This window comes from Sturnus vulgaris, chromosome 15 (assembly GCF_052056855.1).
Source record: "Sturnus vulgaris isolate bStuVul1 chromosome 15, bStuVul1.hap1, whole genome shotgun sequence".
NCBI lineage: Eukaryota > Metazoa > Chordata > Aves > Passeriformes > Sturnidae > Sturnus > Sturnus vulgaris.
In genome coordinates, this window is record NC_142257.1 from 17,652,548 (window position 1) to 17,672,910 (window position 20,363).

Sequence of the window (20,363 nt, forward strand, 5' to 3'; positions counted from 1 at the left end):
TTATCATGCAGTCATTAAGGTTGAAAAATACCTCCAAAATCATCGAGTCCAACCTGTGACCAATCACCACCCTATCAAGCAGACTGGAGCACTGAGTGCTGGGTCCAGTGGTTTTGTGCACAATTCCAGAGATGGTGATTTCAGCCCTGCCCTGGGGAGTCTGTTCCAGCCTTCTCCACCTTTCCCATGAAAAAATTCTTCCTGATGTCCAACCTGAACCTCCACTGGTGCAGCTTGAAGCCATTTCCTCTTATCCTGTTCCTTGTTCCCTGGGAGAAGAGTCTGATCTCCACTCTCTTCTCAGGGAGTTGAAGCAGGAAGGTCTCTGAATCTCATTTTCTCCAATCTCAGCCCCCCAGCTGCTCCTCAGAGGACTGACTGCAGACCCTTCCCCAGCTCTGTTCCTTTCTCTGGACGTGCCAAGAACTCCTCAAAGTCTTTCTTGCCGTGATGGGCTCAGAACTGAATGCAGCACTCGAGGTTTGGTCTCACCCAGGGCAGCGAGGCAGTCACTGGCCTGGTTCTGCTGGTCACACTTTAGCAGGTACAGGATGCCCTTGGCCTCCTGACCCTCTGGGGAACAATCTGCCTCATGTTCAGCACTGTGAACCACCACTCCCAAGGCCTTTTCCAACAGGGCAGCTTTCCAGCCATGCTGCTCCGAGCCTGCGCCACTCCCCTGCACTGCCTTACCTTGCCTTTCAACCACTCCCTCGCATTGCCTCTTGTACCTTGTCCCTCCATCGATTGTGCCCCACTTGCCTTCTCCTCCCACGCCTTGATTTCCTTCCCTTGCCTTGCTGTACCAACCCCTCCCTTGCCAGCCTGTTCCTTGTTTTTCCGAGCCCTTCCTGGCCTCGCCCGGAGGTACCCGGGCCCACGGGAAGGGCTCTGGGACTCGCCCTCGCCGCCACCGCCCCATCACCTCCGGCTCCCCTCAGACGCCAAGCCCCGCCCATCCCGGCCTGAGGCAGCCAATCCCAGCCCGCCTTTATCAGCTCTGTCCCATCACGGTCGCGGCCCGGCCCCTCAGCCCGGCCCCGCCCCGCCCCGCCGTTCGCCTGAGGCGCCGCTCCGGGAGCCGGCAGCCCTTTGCCAGGCGCTTCTGGGGCCCGGGAAGGGCCGGTGGGCTTTCCCCGTTAAGGTCCCGGCCGGGAGTTCTCCCTGGGGCAGGAGGAGACGGCGGCGAGCGGACGCGATCAGCCCCCGGAGCGGCGGCCGCGGGAACAGGGCCTGAGGGAAGAGCGGGGCGGGAAAAGATGGGCCGGGATTGGCTCGGCTGGGCATGCCTTTGGACTGTGATTGGCTGGGCTGGGCATGCCCTCAGGCTATGATTGGCTGGTCCGAGCTGCGCTGTGCTGGAGGGTATAAATAGGGTGCACAGGACCGGCTGGTGCCAGTGCGGCGGCGCGGACCTCAGTGGCGGAGGGGCTGCAGCGCCGCGCCCAAGGCCCCCCTTAAAACCAATCGGCGCACGGGACAAGGGAGGCCTTGCCTACCCCTTGCTTGCCTTAATTTTCCTTCCCTTGCCTTGTTCTGTCTCTGCCTCCTTGCTCTACCTTTTCCTAGCCCTTTCTTACCTTGCCTTCCCTGCCACGGCCCTGTCTTATCTTGCCCTTTTATGCACAAACACATTGTTCCTTTATTCATGTCTACATGATTTAAAAACTGGCCTGGGTTGTGGACATCAAGCAAAATATGTGGCTCAGCAGTGAAGGGGGCTGTGGGGAGCCCTGAGCCACCCACAGGAGACTGGAGAGCCTGTCACACCCGTGGCTGGGAGGTCACTCATGGAGCTCCACCCTGCTGTGGGGTCTTGGGTCTGCACCTGTCACAGGGGTTGGCAGCATTAGGGGTACCCAGAGGGAGGAGGAAACATCACTGCTGCAGAAACATCAACAATGACCTTTAAAGAACAGCTCTGGCTTAAGGAGGCAGGTGAGCAAATCCCTGCCCGGAGCAGCAAGCAGAGACAGGAGTCACAGCAGGGGACAGACAGATTTATTATGGATCTGGGAGCAGCGCCATTACATTTTGCTGGGGATAAGGTCACCCCCTGCAGCCAGAGCAGAGAGATGGGGTGGGACTGTTATTCAAAGTGACGGGAACAAGAAGCTGCAGCCAAACCCCCAGGATCTGCTGCCAACATGGGGCTCTGTGGGTCACTGCGGCAGATGTGTGGCTGGCATCTGCTAGAGCCACCTCCACAATATCTTTCCAGCAACATTTTCAAGGGCCAGGGCATGGCACAGGAGTCAGTGCAGCCTCTTGGCTCCCACCAAGTAATGAAGGGCATAAGACAAGAATAAATACAGCTTTCAAAGTCACCTTGATACCCCACCCACTGCTGCACAGCCCGGTGAAGGCATTTACAGAAGGAAATGTGTCAGGCAGAATCCAGCAGAGACGTAGATGCACCCGAAGGGGTTAACACTGACTCGTTCGTATCCTGATCTCCTCCACCAGGCTCTCCCTGCGAACATTGACCTACACAGAAGGAGCAAAAAGTTGCTTTAATACAACTCCAGCAGCTTGACTTGTCACCACAGTGGTGGCCCTGTGTCTCAGGAGGTCACAGCAAGGTGTCACCAGTCTCTCTACAGGGATTGAGTGGGCTGCAGCAGCCACAGAGCTGAACCTGTAAGAGCAGGCGGCACCAGCAACCCCAATAAGCCCTTTCCTGCATAATGGTTGGGTGAATGATGCTCTTCCCACACTTTGCTGTTCCAAAGCTACTGATCTAGGTGACCTACACACTGATCTTAGCCAGTGACCAATGCACTGATTTCAGTGCTGCCTGTTTTGGGACTCTGTCCTGAGACAACAGGCACAGAGCAGCCCTGCAGTTCAGGGCTAACCAAGTTCTGTTTCGTCTCACTCATTCCAAGAGTGCCACTGAATCACCCCTCCAGGCTCCTCAAGGAGGCCACGGGATAGGAAACTCTCCAGAGCTACAGACAACAGCACTTCATGACTCCAGGAAGGTGCATGGGGCAAGGAACTGAAATATGGGGTGTTACAGAAGTTGCTGGAAACACCAGTGGGTCTGGAGGGCTGCTTTGAGCTGGGCTGAAGGGTCACATAGCCAACCCCACCATGCCACACACCGTACCTCCTCCCTGGTTGCCACAATCCGTAGCTTGACGACTCCATCTTTGAGCTCCTGCTCACCCACAATGGCCACAAGAGGGATGCCTGTGTCCTCACAGTACTGCAGCTGGTTCAGCAGCTTGGGGTTCTTCTTGTACAGCATCTCTGCCTGGGAGAAAGCCAGAGCACAGCACCTTCATCAAACTGGGATGTTTCACTGGACCCCTTCAGGCACTGCTGGGCCAGTCTGATGGGGTTGTGTGGTGGGGACAGGATGGGCTCATGGAGAAGGCAGGGCACCAGGTTCAACAAGGCCCTGCAGTTATAGGGCTAAACAAGTCCTGCTGCCCAGCCCTTCCTGGAGAGCTCATGATTTGGGACACTGAGAAGAGGAAGGCTCCATTCAGGAAGGCAGTCTGCTCCCCACCTGCTCCTTTCCAAACCAAAGCCAGATCTAGTTCATTCCTGGACAGAGAGTGAACCAGGCAGCTCTTGACTTTGCCATTACTCAGTCATACCTTGATTCCAGCGTCCCATAGTTCAGAGATGAGCTTCAGTCGCTCTTCAAGGAGCTTCTTTTGGGCAGAGGCCACCAGCACCTGTGTCTCTGTTGTCCTGACCTTTTCCTCAGAGGCCTAAAGTGAGGACAAGACCCAAAAGATGGCACAGACATACCAAGACACCTGAGATTCTACCAGCAGGATGGGTCAGCACTCAGCTCCATCAGTCTAGCAATGAATAGGACTGGGCTCAGAGGGATCAGCAGCATTAACTCAGAGTCAGGGAGATCCCACAGATCCCATCCTAGAGCTGAAACAATTTTCTGTGATGTGTACTTAACACATCCTCCCTCATGTTTCTCCACACCCAAGGGCCTCCTAAATATCTGCTCCAAGCAACTCAGAAGCAACACACCCAGGAGGTGGACACAGGCAGCTGCCTGCTCTACAGCTGAGGTTCTAACTATGGGTTAAACAGCAGCAAGCTGAATGCTCCACCAGCCCCTGTGGCAGATGCTGGATACTCCATGTGGCATTTCCCTGCTGCCTTGCTGAAGGGCACAGCCTTTAAAAGGTCACCTGCAAAGGAACAAACCTGGCCAGGACTGGAGGTGATGGGGGAGGAATTCAGTTTCTATTTAGAAATTCCAGTTGTGTCTGGCTGCCAAAAGAGAACCAACAGCAGACTTCTGGGGGAGGGGAACGTGTAGCCACATTCCAGGAGCTTACAAAGAGCTATTTAACACCCATTGATTGGGATGGAGAACAGTACAACTTTGAGGAGGGGGGAGAGGAAAAAACTCTCTGGGAATCCCCTAGAGGCACTGCAGTCCCTGCCCTGGAACATGTGATCCCTGTCTGGTCTCTGTAGTGCCATAGGCAGGAGGAATAGATGTGTGAGGCTGCTGCCTCCCTTGCAGAACAATGCTGCCTTAACAAGGAGGACGTGGGCTCACACGGATGCCAATATAGTGGTGAACGCTGAGGTACCTGCCCCTGCTGAGGATTAAAGTGCCCCCTCCAGCTGGAGAAGCCATGTCTAAGAGCTGTGGGAAGAAGGGTTTTATCTTCAGTGGGAGCCCCAGATATGACCTGCCAGGCCAGAGAGAACTGGAGGTGATATCCTGGATCTGACTCCTGATGTAGAGCACAGCAGAAGCCTGGCTGGCTTCTCCAAAAGCTGGGGCAAGGAACACTCACTTCAGCATCTGCTATAGTGAGGAATTAACCATGCTTAGCTGAGCACCAAAGGTTAGGTTCCAACCTACTTGCTGGAGCCCTGAAGCCTGGGAGTTTTGAACTTTCTGGGCCTTCTGGCACTGATCCCCAAAAGAACACTGCTTTTGACTTAAGGCCTTGGAGAGGGCTTCCAAAATTGAGTGATGGAGTTGGGATCACTGATGTGTAGTTTGGCTAGAAGTGTGTAATATCACATGGTGAAGGGTTTGGAATTTGGAGTTTTAGAATACAGTAACAGGTGTGGGACAAGATGGACATTCTAGAGCAGTGTCTTTTTCTTCCTTCTTGTTCCTTCTTCTTGGTTTTAAGCAGTAGTTTTTGGATGGATAGAAAGTTCTGCAGTGTGGGTCGCAGGTGTTTGATCATTGGGTCAAAAGTATAAATAATACAGATGCCAGTTTTTAACTGGACTGTTTGCCTTTCAAAGATCTTGTAACTAGCGAGATCCACTGACATTTTTTCGCTTTTAGGTTGTTAACTAGAAGTGCTGTAGCACTCACTGTACTACAGATAAGAATTAATAAACAACTAAGTCCAAACACGAAAATCCTGCCTCTTGTGCTTCAATCCTGACTCTGACTTAAGACAGAGGAAAAAAAAAGTTAGCTACTAATACCTACCTCCAGTCTCTGCTCCAGGATGGAGAAGATCCGCTCGATCCCAATACTGACCCCCACACAGGGCACCTTCCTGCCCTTGGGATCAAACATCCCCACCAGCCCGTCGTAGCGGCCGCCTCCAGCCACGCTGCCAACGCTGACCGGCTCCTCCACGTGCTCGTTCTCCTGCTGCAGCAGCACAGCCTCAAAGATCACCCCTGTGTAATAGTCCAGGCCCCGGGCCAGGCTCAGGTCAAAGGAGATCTGCAGGGAACAAGGGTGGCCCCGTCACTGGGTGCTCGGGGGGCACGAGGGCAGCACCCCCTCGTGTCCCCACACCTCCTCACCTTCCCTGTGATGCCAAACAGGGTCAGGTACTCAAACAGCAGCTTCATGTCCCCCAGCCCTTCCTTGGCCAGCTTGTTCTGGGATAGCTTTGGGTCCTGGAGAAGCCGCTCGATCAGGTCCAGCCCACCTGTGGGGACCAGCCATGCCTCAGGTGTGCCAGGGCAGCAGCGCCTGGCACGGGGTCCCAGCCAGCCAGGTGTGTGCCCTGCACCTTCCACCCCCAGCCCAGAGCGAGGCCAAGGACACGACCCCGTGGTGCTCACCATGGAGCTGGACATATCCCCCAATGCGATCTGCAGCCTCGGGAGAGAGCCCCTTCTCTTCCACCATCTCACTCCTCACTTCTTCCCACGGCATCTGCAGGGGAGAGAAGGGCATCAGCCACTGCACCAGGGACACAGGCTCTCCTCTGCATGGCAGAATCCCATCCTCATGGTTAGAAGGTGCATGAGTGAATTAGCAGCTCTCAGAGCACAGTCATGTGTGCATAACTCCATTTCTTGTACCTCTGCACAGCCTGTTTGTCTCTCAACACTTTAAAATACTTTTAGTTTGATTTCTGGCCAGAATCAAATATCAGCACTGTATAACCACTAAGTCTAAGAGCCATCTTGCTGCTGTGCTTTCCCTGGTTAGGTACTTAAAGACCACTCAGGAAAGTGTTGCTGGTCATGGAATCACCTGGAAATGTGTGAGGTATTGCTTGGGTAATGGAAAAAAACGAATGTAAGCATAAAATGCTGCCATCTCCCCACCGACCAGGGGTCAAAGAGAACCAGAGTCTTGATCACATCCAGCTGCACTGAGATAAATCACAAGGAAGTGATCCCATCAGAAGGAAGACAAATGCTCCCTTCTCACTGCCCATCTGATGATTCTTCCATAGGAAAAGGCAGTTCACCCTTCAACAAAGAACCATGACCACAAGCTGTTGTTTTTAACATGCCCTAGACTAATTTGGTGCAGGTTTTCATGAACCTGGTCCATAAGCAGCAACACCTTGAGCAAGTGAAGGTTTGGGATACTGAACCTCCTATGTGAAGAGCATTTTTGCCCTCCCACCTTTCCTTTTATCAGGACCTCATGGGATAGTGGATAACAAAACAAAATTCCTGTGTAAATGCTGTGCCCTGCATGTATCCCTTCCAGGGAAAGCTGAGAACAACTCCGTGCTTATCAGCATTTTCCAGCCAGTTCTCATGTACCATGGTTCATTCCCTGAGACTCCAGCAGCAGCAGATGCAGCCTGGGGCTCCAGCCCATACCTTATCCAGTTTGTCAACACTGGAGCAGATGGTTCGGAATTTGTTGTCCGGGACCCCACAAACTGCAAACATCCCATCAAGGATGCGCCGGTCGTTGACCTGGGGGAAAGGGAGCAGCACATCAGGAATTATCAACTCAAGCAGATGCTTCAGCAGTGTCCTGCTTCATTCCCCTGCAGTTTTAAGCATGGAAGAGAATATAGGAGATGTCTGTCAAGGGTGTTTTTTGCTATTTGCAATTTGTTTCCCATTCATGGGGAGCTGAGCTTCCCAGAGCAGACCAAATAGCACAACTGACATCTACCAAGCCTGGGCAGAGTCATCACATTTCCTTCTAGAGCCACAGGCACCTCCATTCAACAGAGAAAAAAAACCCATCAGGGCCTATGAATCCCCTCATGTGGACATGTAAAAACAGCTCAGGAACACACCACAGACAAGGAGATGAATTCTGAATATTACCCTACACTATCAGCATAAGAGAAAAGGGACATCTGATTATGTTAAATCCTCAATGAGGGGTTTTTTTTAATTATAGTATAGTGAATTCTGTAGCTCTGTAAGAATACATAATTAAGGCCAAAGACTCAGCTGGGTTCAACATTTCCACGGGTTGTGAGAATATCTACAATTAGCTAGAAACAAAGAAACTGCACAGGAATTTGGAATCCTCCAGCATCAACATGAACCAGAAAGTGCCTTGTGGGAGACAAAAATAACCACAGGCAGGTTATTCTATTGCTCCCTACTGCACGAGTGTTTTAATCCTCAAAGCCACATTTTTACCACTGCCCAAACATCCAGTTCTTTCATCTCACCCCAGACAGGTTCAAGGGGAAGTACCTGATCCCTGCCCCATGGGACTGCAACAGGAACACAGCATCCAGCCTGCAGTGCCCAGGAATGGCCCAGCTCCAGGTTTCTCATAGATGCCCCTGCCTTCCTGTGCATTCAGCACTCCTACCCATTGCTCTCCTGCTCCTGTGCACCCTTCCCGTCCTGCTTCACTTACACATCTGAGCACAATTTGCTGCCATCCTAAGGGAACAGAGGTGTCTGGAAGCAAATAGCAAGCTCAGCCTACAGTAGGGTATAACTCCTGGTCTAGAAAATGCTTCAGCTCCAAAAAGGACTTGGTGGAAAGGCAGGAGTCTGCTGGCAATACCACACACACTGAGCAGATGCCCCTGCTAAGGGGACATCAGGAGCTGGGATGAGGGCAGGAATCCTGGACCAGAGCCTGTTTTACTGCAGGCAGTGAATATGACAATCACCTGCTTAGATAGATATTAGGAAGATATTTTTTATTACTGGAGCAGTGAGGCCCTGGCAGCATAGGTTGTCCAGAGCAGCTGTGACTGCCCAATTCCTTCAAGCATTCAGGACCAGGCTGGACAGGGCTTGGAGCAACCTGATCTAGTGGAAAGTGTCCCTGCCCGTGGCAGGGTAATGCAACTGGTTTATATTTAAGGTCCCTTCCAACCCAGACCGTTCTATCATCCTAGCTGGCTGCTGGAACTTTGCAAGGGACTGTGGTTAGTTCTGGAGAGAACACGGTCAGCTGCAGCCTCAGGAAAACTCCTGTCGTTCCCAGCTCAAAGCAAATCCAAGTGGAGTTCCAATCTTTAGCACAAGGGGGAAGCACATTTGCTTCTAGGCAGAGAGGAGGGACAAACTTCTGGGTCAGGCCTTAGAGTGGGAACAGGTACTGCTGTGTAAAACCACAGAACAATGACCACTGCTTCCCACTTGGCACAGAGAACCCACCCAATCTCACCTTGATGACAAAGTCCCCGAGCTGCAGGTCATTCAGGATCTCGTGCACAATCTTCAGGCACTCGGCATCGGGAATCATCGGGTCAAACTGCCCGGCAATGTCAAAGTCCTGGAGGCAGAGGAAAAAGCAGTGAGCAATTCAGCACCACAGCATGGCTGCAGAAAAACAGCTTCAATAGACAACTGGTAACAGCAGCTTGTATACAAAACCCAACAGAATTGGGATGTGAGGGAGCACTGTCCCTTACAGATTCAATCCAGAAGGGACAGGATGTGGGTTAGGATCTCTACCATGGAAGGCAGCAGTGCTCTCATGCCCACTGCATTTCAAAGAGTTTGTACACTGTGACCTGCTTCCCTGACCCAGCAGTTGCTGTGTGACAATCTGAAACAGAGATTCTCAAAATACAATAGAAAGGAGGAGCAGCAGTAAATAAACAGAACAAAGGAACCAGAAAGGGGAGGAAAAAAACTGTTCTCATTTAGTATTTTATTTACTACATGCCAAGTGTTTGGCCTTGATTCTTAGGGTGCTTTTTTTAATACACATGCCAATCAAGTTAATGATTAGGGAAGGCAAGAGAAGCAAAACCAGAGTTTCAACTGCTAAGACAGAAAAAGGAATCAGGAACCCTGAGTGGTCCTCACCAGGGATCACCAGATCAACCAGCATGTAGAAGAACCAAAGCCCAGCATCAAGATGGTTTAATAGGCTGGTCTGCCACAACTGGAAACAACATCAGTGTTCAGAGAGAAACAAAACACAGAAGCAACAAGAGAGCCCTTGTTCAACTCCTCTTTAGGAATCCCCAAATGCAAAGTCTTCAGTGAGATTTCAGGTACAAGAATAATTTTCATTATGTGGATATATTTCAATGGGGCTTCACCAAACTCTCCAAATAAACTGGGGCATTGGAGGAGGAGATGGGATCACATAGTTAAAATTCCTGATTAGTTGAGTCCAAAAAGAGCTGATGCAATCCCTGGGAAAGTTGGGTAAGGAAGTACAGGAAGTGTATAGGAAGTCAGGAAAGTGATGATATCGCTGTAAATAGCACAGATGAAATCTCACTGGAATAAAAAACAGCGCTGGTGAATTATATTGAAGAAAAGCTGAAGGAAAAGGTGCTAGGCTGAGAAAAGAATGAAAACATCTCCAAGGAGAGAAAGTGAAAAAGGTAACAGACCTTGATTTACGTGGTTTAAGGAGGGGAAGATTTTAAACATTTCCCAAATGTTTACCTGGGAAAGGGGAAGAATACATATCAAGGGATGACAGTTACTGTTTTAAGAGCTGAACTGTTTAAATGAGAGAAAGGAAACAATCAGATACAAGTAAGTTTAGCCTGGATATTAGAAGACCATTTCTAGCTGTTCTAGGAGTGAGATCTTGGAGTAGGAGATGAGGCAGGAGGCAATGACCCCAAGTCATCGGGAAACAGGAATCACAAGCCAAAGCTAGAAGGTATTCCCAGAAGTTGTATGATGAAGTAGGAATATTCTCAAACAAAACAAAATTGTTTGCAATATGAGTCCCTGGGGAGTGTACCAGCAGAGCAGAGCAGAGCAAAGCTGTTCCTTGGGGCTACTTGCAAGAAAGCCAGGAAGGAAATTGCTTTGTTATTTGTTCTGTAATTTGGCTTCTGGGTTTTCCCTTCCTTTGAAGGGAAAAACATGGAAGGGAGTAGCCTATGCTACTGCCTTGCCTGGTTTGTATGTCCTGCTAACACACCCAGAGCTGAACTGTTGCTAGATTTGGGATCAGGAAATTCTTCCCTACCACCCATCCAGCAAACACTGTGAGACACAGCAAGGAGCTGCCCTCCCATACAGAGCAAAGGAGGTGATACCTGGGGGCTCTATGACAAAGTTCCACACCACGCCAGCCCCGTGTCACAGCTGTCACGCCCACTCTCCAGTTGTTTTTCACACTCATAAGGACACACCAAGGAGATTAGTGGATCCTTCAGAGCTTTCCACAGCCACAGGGAAGGGTAACACAGCTGCCCAGACCCCAGCCCGTCCCAGCAGTGTCCCTGCCCACAGCCAGACTCACACACTGGTAGAACTCGCGGTAGCGGCCCCTGGTCATGGCCGGGTTGTCCCTCCTGTACACCTTGGCAATGTGGTAACGTTTGATGTTGGTGATCTTGTTCATGGCCAGATAGCGAGCAAAGGGCACCTGAGACAGAGAGTTAAGGATGGCAACAAGAAGGGATCATCCCCCCCAGTTATCAGTCACAGGCAGTGCTGGGTCCTCACTGTCTCCCACCCAGCACCCCTGGGGCAAAGAGGCATCTGGACTTATCACAGCCCCCCAGGGTCTCCACACACGCTGCCTCCAAGTGTCCCTTCAGGCTTCTTCCAGCAGCACCTCAGGCTGGATCTCAGTCTCATGTGAGCAGCAGCCTGCTCTGAGAACTCTTCCTGGGAGAAACCAAACGGAACAGATCTTCTGTACTTCCACACACATGGGGCATGAAGCTGTGTCAGGGGAGGGTCAGGCTGGATATTAGGAAAAGGTTCTACCCCCAGAGGGTTGTTGGGCACGGGCTCAGGCTCCCCAGGGAAGTATCTGTGGCCTGACAGAGCTCAAGGAGCATTTGGAAAATGCTCTCAGGCACTTGGCTGGAGTGTCTTGTGCAGGGTCAGGAGCTGGACTCGAAGATCCTTGGGGTCACTTCCAACTCAGGATATTCCATGATTCTAAACATTCCTTCACTGAACAGAAGCAATGCAGAGTAAATAACCAAGCAAGAGTTCTGCACCCACTGAACCACACTGCCTGCTCATGCTCTCCTTGTCAGTTTGGGGTCCTCCCTCCCCCTCAGGACAGTGCTGCCCCAAAAGGTGAACAGACAAGGTCCCTCAGCACCAGTTGTGGCAGGATACTGTCAGGTCATAGCGCAGGGACAGCAGCTCTCCTCCCTGATCTTTGAGATCATAGATGAGCTTTGAGTCTTCACCGTATTTCCCTGTCAGTGTCTCCTACAAAAAACAACACATGAACAAACAGCACCTTCAGTGACAAGGGATCAGCCCTGGAGCACACAGAAAAACAAGGAAAGGGAGAATGCCTAGGAACAGGAGAAGGAAACTCAACCCTCAACACTCTCAGCTGCAGGATCCTCACCAGCTCAGCCAACCTGCTGTGTCCTCACCCACCTTCAGCTCGAACACCGGCGTGTCAATGACCTCGGCTCCGTGGCGCTTGAAGCACGAGATGATGGCTTTGAAGGCTCTCTCACGGATGGCCATTTCCCTGGGGCCAAAATCCCGGGTGCCCTGGGATGAGGGAAGGAAAGGAGCAGAGGGCACTTTGGGTTAGAGGCATGAAATGAGAAAGATGCTAGAAGCAATATGAAGAAGCTGCCATATTGCTAACAAAGCCAGAGACACCAGGTACAAATACCAGATATTGGTAAACAGCACTAAAAACGTTGGAAAACATCAGGACACAGCTGAGAGTCTGCCAAGGTCTGCAGAGTGAAACCTAAGTCAGGAGTTTCACAATACAGGAAACAAAGGAGATAAAACAGATCCAGCAGACAGAGTTCAGTGATTTTGAGCTTGACAGTGCAACCAGGACCTATCCTCAGCTCTGATTCAGACCTATATTAGCCAGACCCCTGCCCAGTGAGCCACCCCAAAGGTAGAAACAGAGGACACACATGCTCTGGAAACTGTGGAACAACCATCAGCTCTGCAATTTCCAAACACAGAGAAAAATCATCTTTCAAAATGCAACACTTGTGAAATGTCTGCCTACAATTCACAGGGCCATGCACCCTTTCTATTTCTTGGTGGCAAAGATCACTGAATTATTTCAGTGACCATCTTTATGCTCTCAGATATAAATCATTGTTAATTAGCGAGACCTCCAACTTCCACTTTATAAAACCAGTTAGGCAGGAGGAAGCACCCAACACACAGATCACTCAGGTGGCCTTCAGCTGCCACTGACAAGCCTGAGATAGGCTGGAAACTCAACTGAGTTTCTCTGGCACTCAACAGGGCTGCAAAATCCCCTTCTCCACACTTTTAAACGGTGAAATACCCTTCCACTTTCCAGGCAGCACACTGCAATTACTATAAAGGAAATGGATAAAGGAACAGTTTTGAGACATTTAAATATTGGGAATAAATTCTTCCCTGTGAGGTTGCCCAGAGAAGCTGTGGCTGCCCCATCTCTAGAAGTGTCCCAGGCCAGCTGGACAGGGCTTGGAGGAATCTGGGATAGTGGAAGGTGTCCCTGCCCATGGCAGGGGGTGGAACGAGATGAGCTTTAAGGTCCTTCTAACCCAAATCATTCCATGTTTCTATGATTTCTTATGTCAGTAGCATCACTATAGCCTAGTTTGTTTGTGAACATATTTATAACTGTCTCCATGCCACAGCATGGAAGCAGGTGGTCTCTGATCAGCTGCCAGTGATGAAACATCCAGGTTATAAAGTTTCAGCAGAAATTGCATTATGGACACTATTCTTAGGGGCCTGGAGACTGAAAAATTACTTGTAAAGGAAGAGTCCTTCCACAAGAGGACACAGAAATTCCAGTAGCTGGCCAGACCAGTTCAGTAGAAACCCCTCAGACTAAGGGCAGATATGAGCCCTCTTACACTGGACAGATACAATAAAGCTTGATTAGAAGGGAATTTCCTGACCACACCAGCAGTGTTTGGAATGTCACAGAAGCACTCAGAAGCCTCTAAGGTGGTGGGCAACTGGGTTAAATGCTGTCAGGGGATGTTTCCATCCCTCTCCCCCTTGCTGCTAAAATAGAAAGTGAAAACAGAAATGCGAACAAAGGCAGGTGTGGCCGTGCTGGACTTTTGCCCACAGATATAGGAGGGGTGCTGGGTGCGTGTATGGGAGGGAGGACATGCACACAGAGGGGCACAGGACGCACACAGAGGGGCACAGGAGTGTGCTTTGGGGAGTTACCTTCGGGGTCTTGAGCACGAACTTTTGTTTCCCCTCATCTGCCCCCAGCTGTGCCTTCATCTCGAGCAACTTTGTCACTTCCTTAGCAATCTAGGGATGGAGTGAGGAAGGAGATGGGGATAAGACCACCCACCAGGCCCATCCCACTGCCTTCCCCAGTACCTTCAACCTCAGCATTCCCAGTGCACCTGGGTTCCTCAATACACCCACTATTCCTAGTTTCTCAGCAACCACAGGACACTCCCTGCCCCTCTCCAGTACTTCCCATTTCTCATACAAGCACCCCTAGTTCAGAAAGCAAACATCCTCACCATTCTCTGACTCCCACGACCTCCATTACCATCCACAGCTATCTCCACCACCACCAGCTCCTGCTCCATGCACCAGCGGTTTCCAGCATCCTCCTCCCAATCCTAACTCTCCCAAGCATCCTTCCCTTCAATCTAACACCGCTATCACCACCACGAGTCTCCTCTGCACCCTCAGCCCTTGCACTTCCCAGCCCTGCACTGCCATCCTCTTCTCAATGCCGCCAGCCCCAGCCCAGTAACCTCTACACCAGTATTCCCAGTTCCCCACCCGCCGCCCAGCTGCTCTCCCAGCGCAGCCCCGGTGCCCTCAGCTCCCTCAAGCCACTCGTCCCCATCCCAACACCGCCGGCGCTCCACTTCTCATTCCCTGCCCGTCCCAGCGCGCAGCTCCCAGTCCTACTCCTCCTCCCCAGCACCCCATTCCCAGCAATCCCGGAGCCCCGCACCTCGTCAGGATCGGCCTTGTCCTGTTTGAGCCTCCGCACGGTCTCCGCCTGGGCCCGCACCGCCGCCTCCTCCGCCATGGCGAGTCCGTGTCCGCCTCGCGCATGCGCGACTCGCGCGACTCCCGCGCCTCCGCCGCGCACGCGCGGCGCCGCCCCCGCGGGTAAATAAAAGCCGAAGGCTGCGGTTTGGGTTCATTATTGGGGTTTTTGTTTAATGTATAAAAATGCAGCCTCTCCACGCGCCCCTCGGCCTGCGCAGCTGCTCCAGCCGCTCGTGGTGTTCCCTCCGTGACGGGACACGTGCTCCCTCCAAGGCGGTCCCGCAGCTCCGCGCCCGGCTGCGGGTTGGGAGCGGCCCCCGCAGCCCAAACAGGGGCGGGGTTGCCTTTTCACTGCCCCCCTCGCCCCACGTCCTGAGCCGGCAGGTGCCCAACACACCATGGATTCCCTCTCCCAAATCTGGAATTCCACCTGATCCTGCTCCAGCAGCACCACATCCATCTGTGCCACCACCACCTACAGTGATGGAAATGGTTGTACAGGTACAGGGACTGTAGGAACCCACGAACTTGACCTTCAGAGAAGCTAACCACAAGGTTAACCTGGTGACTGCACCGTCCATTGCTTTTAAAACCCTCTTACTCCTTTCTTCTCACTGCCTTAGCCTAGGCAATGAGCCTTAGGCCAGTAGATGTTACCCAGACCGCAGCTGGCAGTGAATGGCTGAGGTGCTGGATTCCAGTTGTGCAGCAGTTCAGCCAAGCAGCTCCAGCCAGAGAAGTCCTCAGGGCTCCAGCCTTCTCCTGATCTCATCAATCAGCTTTTCTCTTGGGATATCAACCTGCAAAGCAAATAGAGCAGGATTAGAGAAGAGCACTTTTAAGGATTAAGTGAGGATAGCAATGCAGTTTGTGACTGGTTTTCTGGAGTCACTCAATAGATCTGTGCCATGACCTCCCAAAGGAAAGCTGGGGGAAAACACAGAGTTCTTCCATGATCTCTAGAGTTTGGAAGTACTTTAAAACCTGGTGTAAAAGGGCATCATTCTCACCTCCTTTCTTGTTGCAACATCTCGCAGCTTGACCACTCCATCTGCCAGCTCCTGCTCTCCCACAATGGCAGCCAGGGGGATCCCTGTGTCCTCACAGTACTGCAGCTGCTTCAGCAATTTAGGGTCTTTCTTGTACAGCATCTCTGCCTAGGAAGGAGTGGGAAGAGTGAATCGTTAACCCAACTTTGCTCTGATGAATACTGCAGTAAAGCACCAATACCAAACCCTCCAGCAACCACTTTACTGCTCTGGGCTGTTCTCTGCCTGCCTAGATTTGAAGGTGGGAATTGATGATCTTGGAGGTCTTTTTTCAACCTGAATGACTCTGTGATCTCAGACAGGCCCGGGTCTTGAGTAGACACACAATTAATGGAGTTGGTCTTGCTGTGCTACAGCTCCCTTCAGGCTCTCCCTCCCTCACCTGGGACACTGCCAAGGCCAAGTCATTCCTTTACCTTGATCCCTGCGTCCCACAGCTCAGAGATGAGCTTCAGTCTGGCAGCAAGCAGGTGTTTCTGTGGTGTAGCCACCAGCACTTGGGTCTCAGTTGTTCGAAGTTTCTCCCCAGAAGCCTGAAGGGACAGACATGGGACATCCATGGGAGTGACTCCATGGGAATGTGCAGCTCACAACATCTCACCTCATCTATCTCCACACCTTAACTCAGTCAGTGAAAACCTGGGCACTTTTAATGAGCCCCTCAGAGACTATGCATTCTATCACACTATTAATTGTGTGCTGCTGTTCCTAGGGGACCCTGGCCAACCTCCTGGATGGGACCAGGACAGCTTTCCAATGTCTGCTTTGATTTTTCAGGTACAAACACATTGCCTCAGCTTCACTTGCTAGGAATCACAGGCTTAGAACCAAACACAGAATGATCAATCTCCACAGAGGCTCTCCTGGGGTTTATTCGAGTGAGTTCACAGCTGTTACCAAACTAATTTCTTCAGAATCCCCAGGACAGAAAACTTCAGAGGCAAGACACAAGAACAAAGTGACTGGGGCACACAGCTCAGAGCCAGGCCCAGAGCTCAAGGCTGTCTCTAACATTTCTTTGACATCTCCTAGGGAATGCTGCCCTCAGCTGCCCACACCTGCATCCCAATGGGCTGCAGAAAAGGACTCTGTCTTTTGTTCACTGATATTTAGGCATGGGAAGAGCCACCCTCTCCCCTCAAAATTATTTTCCCTTGAGTACTGTGGAGCTGGAGACCTCTAATAAGCAATATTTCGTTTCCTAGAGCCTTCCCCAAAGCACTGCCTGCATCACCTACCTCCAGTCTCTGCTCCAGGATGGAGAAGATCCGCTCGATCCCAATGCTGACCCCCACGCAGGGCACCTTCCTGCCCTTGGGATCAAACATCCCCACCAGCCCGTCGTAGCGGCCGCCTCCAGCCACGCTGCCAACGCTGACCGGCTCCTCCACGTGCTCGTTCTCCTGCTGCAGCAGCACAGCCTCAAAGATCACCCCTGTGTAATAGTCCAGGCCCCGGGCCAGGCTCAGGTCAAAGGAGATCTGCAGGGAACAAGGGTGGCCCCGTCACTGGGTGCTCGGGGAGCACGAGGGCACCACCCCCTCGTGTCCCCACACCTCCTCACCTTCCCTGTGATGCCAAACAGGGTCAGGTACTCAAACAGCAGCTTCATGTCCCCCAGCCCTTCCTTGGCCAGCTTGTTCTGGGATAGCTTTGGGTCCTGGAGAAGCCGCTCGATCAGGTCCAGCCCACCTGTGGGGACCAGCCATGCCTCAGGTGTGCCAGGGCAGCAGCGCCTGGCACGGGGTCCCAGCCAGCCAGGTGTGTGCCCTGCACCTTCCATCCCCAGCCCAGAGCGAGGCCAAGGACACGACCCCGTGGTGCTCACCATGGAGCTGGACATACTCCCCAATGCGATCTGCAGCCTCGGGAGAGAGCCCCTTCTCTCCCACCATCTCACTCCTCACTTCTTCCCACGGCATCTGCAGGGGAGAGAAGGGCATCAATTGCTGCAGGATCTGCCTCCCTCAGCCCACATGTGCACAACTTGTGTGGAACAACAGTCAGCAGTCTCACTCATCATGCCTCTGTCTCACAGGAATTTTTAACAAATCACCAGGCTTTATTCTTAACCAGGCACAAGAACTGCTCAAATCCTTCACAGACCCCGTCTTAGCTGCTGTGAAACTCTTCACAACAAAAACAGCCACAACACTGCCCAGCCTTAGATATCCATCCCAAAATCAGAAGTGTCTCCACATGAGCCCAATGCTGACCTTGTCCAGCTTGTCCACGGTGGAGCAGGCAGGTATGAACTTGCTCTCTGGAACACCACAGACAGCAAACACCCCATTCAAAATGCGACGGTCATTGACCTGGGGAAGGGAGAGACACACTTACACTGGGGGCACCCCCTGATGTAAATCATTTTTTCCTGGTGTGTGGGAAGCTACAGCTATTGGCATTTCCTTGTGCCTTTTCCCCAGCACCCAAATTCCATGGGAAGAGGTGTAGAGGTATTAAAACCATCCTGTGTCTCTATTGATCTAGTCGGCTGTTGGAATTCTGCACAAGACTGTGATTAGTCCTGGAGAGAATTCTGCTGACTGCAGCCTCAGAACTCCAAGTATTCCCAGCTCAAGCCATGTCCAAGCTGAGATCCACCCTTTCCATATCCACCATGAGGAGGCAGAGATGTGGGATGAACTTCTGGGTCATGCCTTACAGCGGGCAGAGCTACTCCTGTGTAAAACCACAGGAACAATGACCACTGCTTCCCACTGTGGCACAGAGAACCCACCCAATCTCACCTTGATGACAAAGTCCCCGAGCTGCAGGTCACTCAGGATCTCGTGCACAATCTTTAGGCACTCGGCATCGGGAATCATCGGGTCAAACTGCCCGGCGATGTCAAAGTCCTGGGGGTAGAAGAAGTGATTGGAGCTCCTGGCAGAGCCAAGGGCCCTTAGCCAAGCACACCCTGCTGCTCTGCAGCAGCTGGAGGCACTCTAGCAGGGAAACCCTCCTGGTGTTGTGGCCTTGGTGGCAGCACTGGCCACCACAACACTCACGCACTGGTAGAACTCGCGGTAGCGGCCCCGGGTTGTGGCTGGGTTGTCCCTCCTGTACACCTTGGCGACGTGGTAGCGCTTCATGTTGTTGACCTTGTTCATGGCCAGGTAGCGAGCAAAGGGCACCTGGGCCCGAGGAGTTAAGGATGGGAACATGGAAATTCCCCAGCACTGCAGAAGATGAATTTCAAAGCCTCCCATCACCCGTTCCCTTTGCCAGACACTTCCCAATTTTTGTCACAATCATGGGGAGATTCTTGGAGTGTCCTGTGCAGGGTCACAAGCTGGATTTCAATGATTCTTGCAATCCCTTCCAATTTGTATATTCTATAACTCTATGACCTCTGGGGGGGATCATCCCCCAGGATGAGGGTGAGTAAAATGAACCACCCGAGCTCCTTCAATGCTGGGACAGCTCCATTTCCTCCTCCAGCCCCACAGTGTGCCAACACCACATACACAAAGACCCCTTCTCATCATTCCACTCTCTCCCAGTGTGATCAGTGGGAACTCAATGCATGGCACAGCTATACAGACATTGAAGGAAAGAGGTTTCATTGAGATGTGGAGGTTGAGAAGGCCTGGTATGGACACCTACAGCAAACATCTTTCCAGATGGGCACAGCAGAGGAGATAAAACCAGTACAGTGGAGCATACTGGTGCATGTCCACAGCACGAAGGGGCTTTGCTGTAGGCCCTGGCCTGGCTGGGGAATGGTGTGGAGTCATGAGAATGACAGCCAGACCAGCAGGGGTGGCCAAAGGGGCTGCCATCTCCCCAATGGGACCAGTGGGACAGGGCAGGTTAAGAGCGATCCCTCAAGGCAGAGGTGGCCACTACCTTGGTGTGCCACCATCCCCTTGGGAGCACAGGATACGGTGAGGTCGTAGCGCAGGGCCAGCAGCTCCCCTCCCTGGTCCTGCAGCTCGTAGATGAGCTTCGTGTCCTCCCCGTACTTCCCCATCAGCGTCTCCTGGGGAAGGGCAAATGGTCTGGTGACTGGGGCGGCTCTGGGGGGAAGGATCCCCCGAGATGGAGCACAGAGCTCGGTCCTCACAAACCAGGCATTACACACATCCCCCTCCAGCCTCGTCGGACCCGAGTCCACCTCCCTGGTCCTCCCAAAACGAGAACCAAGAGTGAATGTCCAGCTGCCCTCCCTACCTGGCCAAGCCCCACACAGAGGGAGCTCCCAAACTTGTCCTGGAGCCCCGGGGGAAGGGGACGCTGACCAGTCCCACAGGAGGGAGCCCCACAGCCCCCGGGACGGGTCCCTTCCCCACACCACGGGGGAACAGAGTCCCCGCCGCGCCTCACCCGCAGCTCCAGCACGGGGGTGTCGATGGCGGCCGCCCCGTGCCGCTTGAAGCAGGACACCACGGCGCTCAGGAGCCGGTCACGGAGCGCCGCCTGCGCCGGTGCGTGGTCGCGGGTGCCCTGCCCGGGACAGAGAGCGGCCGTCAGTGGCACGGGCGCGGGGGAACATCCGCTACCCACTCCCCACTCCCCGCCTTTACCTTGGGCGTCTTCAGCACCGGCACCCGCTCGCCGTCCGCTGCCGCCCGCACCTGTAGGGACAGGGGGCCGCGGTCACCGGCCAGCACCCAGGACCGGGCGAAGCTGCCGGGGCTCCCAGCGAGGCACAGCGGCCCCGCCGGTAGACATCGGACAGCGAAGGGTCCGAGGCGCAGCATGGCCGGCACCGGGACACCGGGAGCGCGAGCACGTGACCGCGGCGGGACA

The 20,363-nt window shown here is 52.8% G+C and overlaps 2 protein-coding genes across 2 annotated transcripts; both read right to left on the minus strand.

The window, feature by feature from the left end:
* Positions 1-1,979: 1,979 nt before the first annotated feature.
* On the minus strand, positions 1,980-14,661 carry LOC106860042 (histidine--tRNA ligase, cytoplasmic-like). Its single transcript, XM_014887700.2, has 13 exons — positions 14,519-14,661; positions 13,762-13,851; positions 11,983-12,102; positions 11,710-11,805; positions 10,874-10,999; positions 8,819-8,926; positions 7,042-7,140; positions 6,040-6,133; positions 5,776-5,903; positions 5,450-5,692; positions 3,609-3,725; positions 3,113-3,259; positions 1,980-2,487 (listed from the first exon to the last, which is right to left on the minus strand). Exons 1-13 carry the CDS (start codon positions 14,594-14,596, stop codon positions 2,428-2,430), a joined length of 1,506 nt encoding a protein of 501 aa, XP_014743186.1. The 5' UTR covers positions 14,597-14,661; the 3' UTR covers positions 1,980-2,427.
* Positions 14,662-14,703: 42 nt separating this feature from the next.
* On the minus strand, positions 14,704-20,347 carry LOC106860043 (histidine--tRNA ligase, cytoplasmic-like). Its single transcript, XM_014887703.2, has 12 exons — positions 20,138-20,347; positions 19,938-20,057; positions 19,498-19,593; positions 18,620-18,745; positions 18,359-18,466; positions 17,825-17,923; positions 17,437-17,530; positions 17,173-17,300; positions 16,847-17,089; positions 16,025-16,141; positions 15,570-15,716; positions 14,704-15,359 (listed from the first exon to the last, which is right to left on the minus strand). Exons 1-12 carry the CDS (start codon positions 20,312-20,314, stop codon positions 15,303-15,305), a joined length of 1,512 nt encoding a protein of 503 aa, XP_014743189.2. The 5' UTR covers positions 20,315-20,347; the 3' UTR covers positions 14,704-15,302.
* Positions 20,348-20,363: the final 16 nt, after the last annotated feature.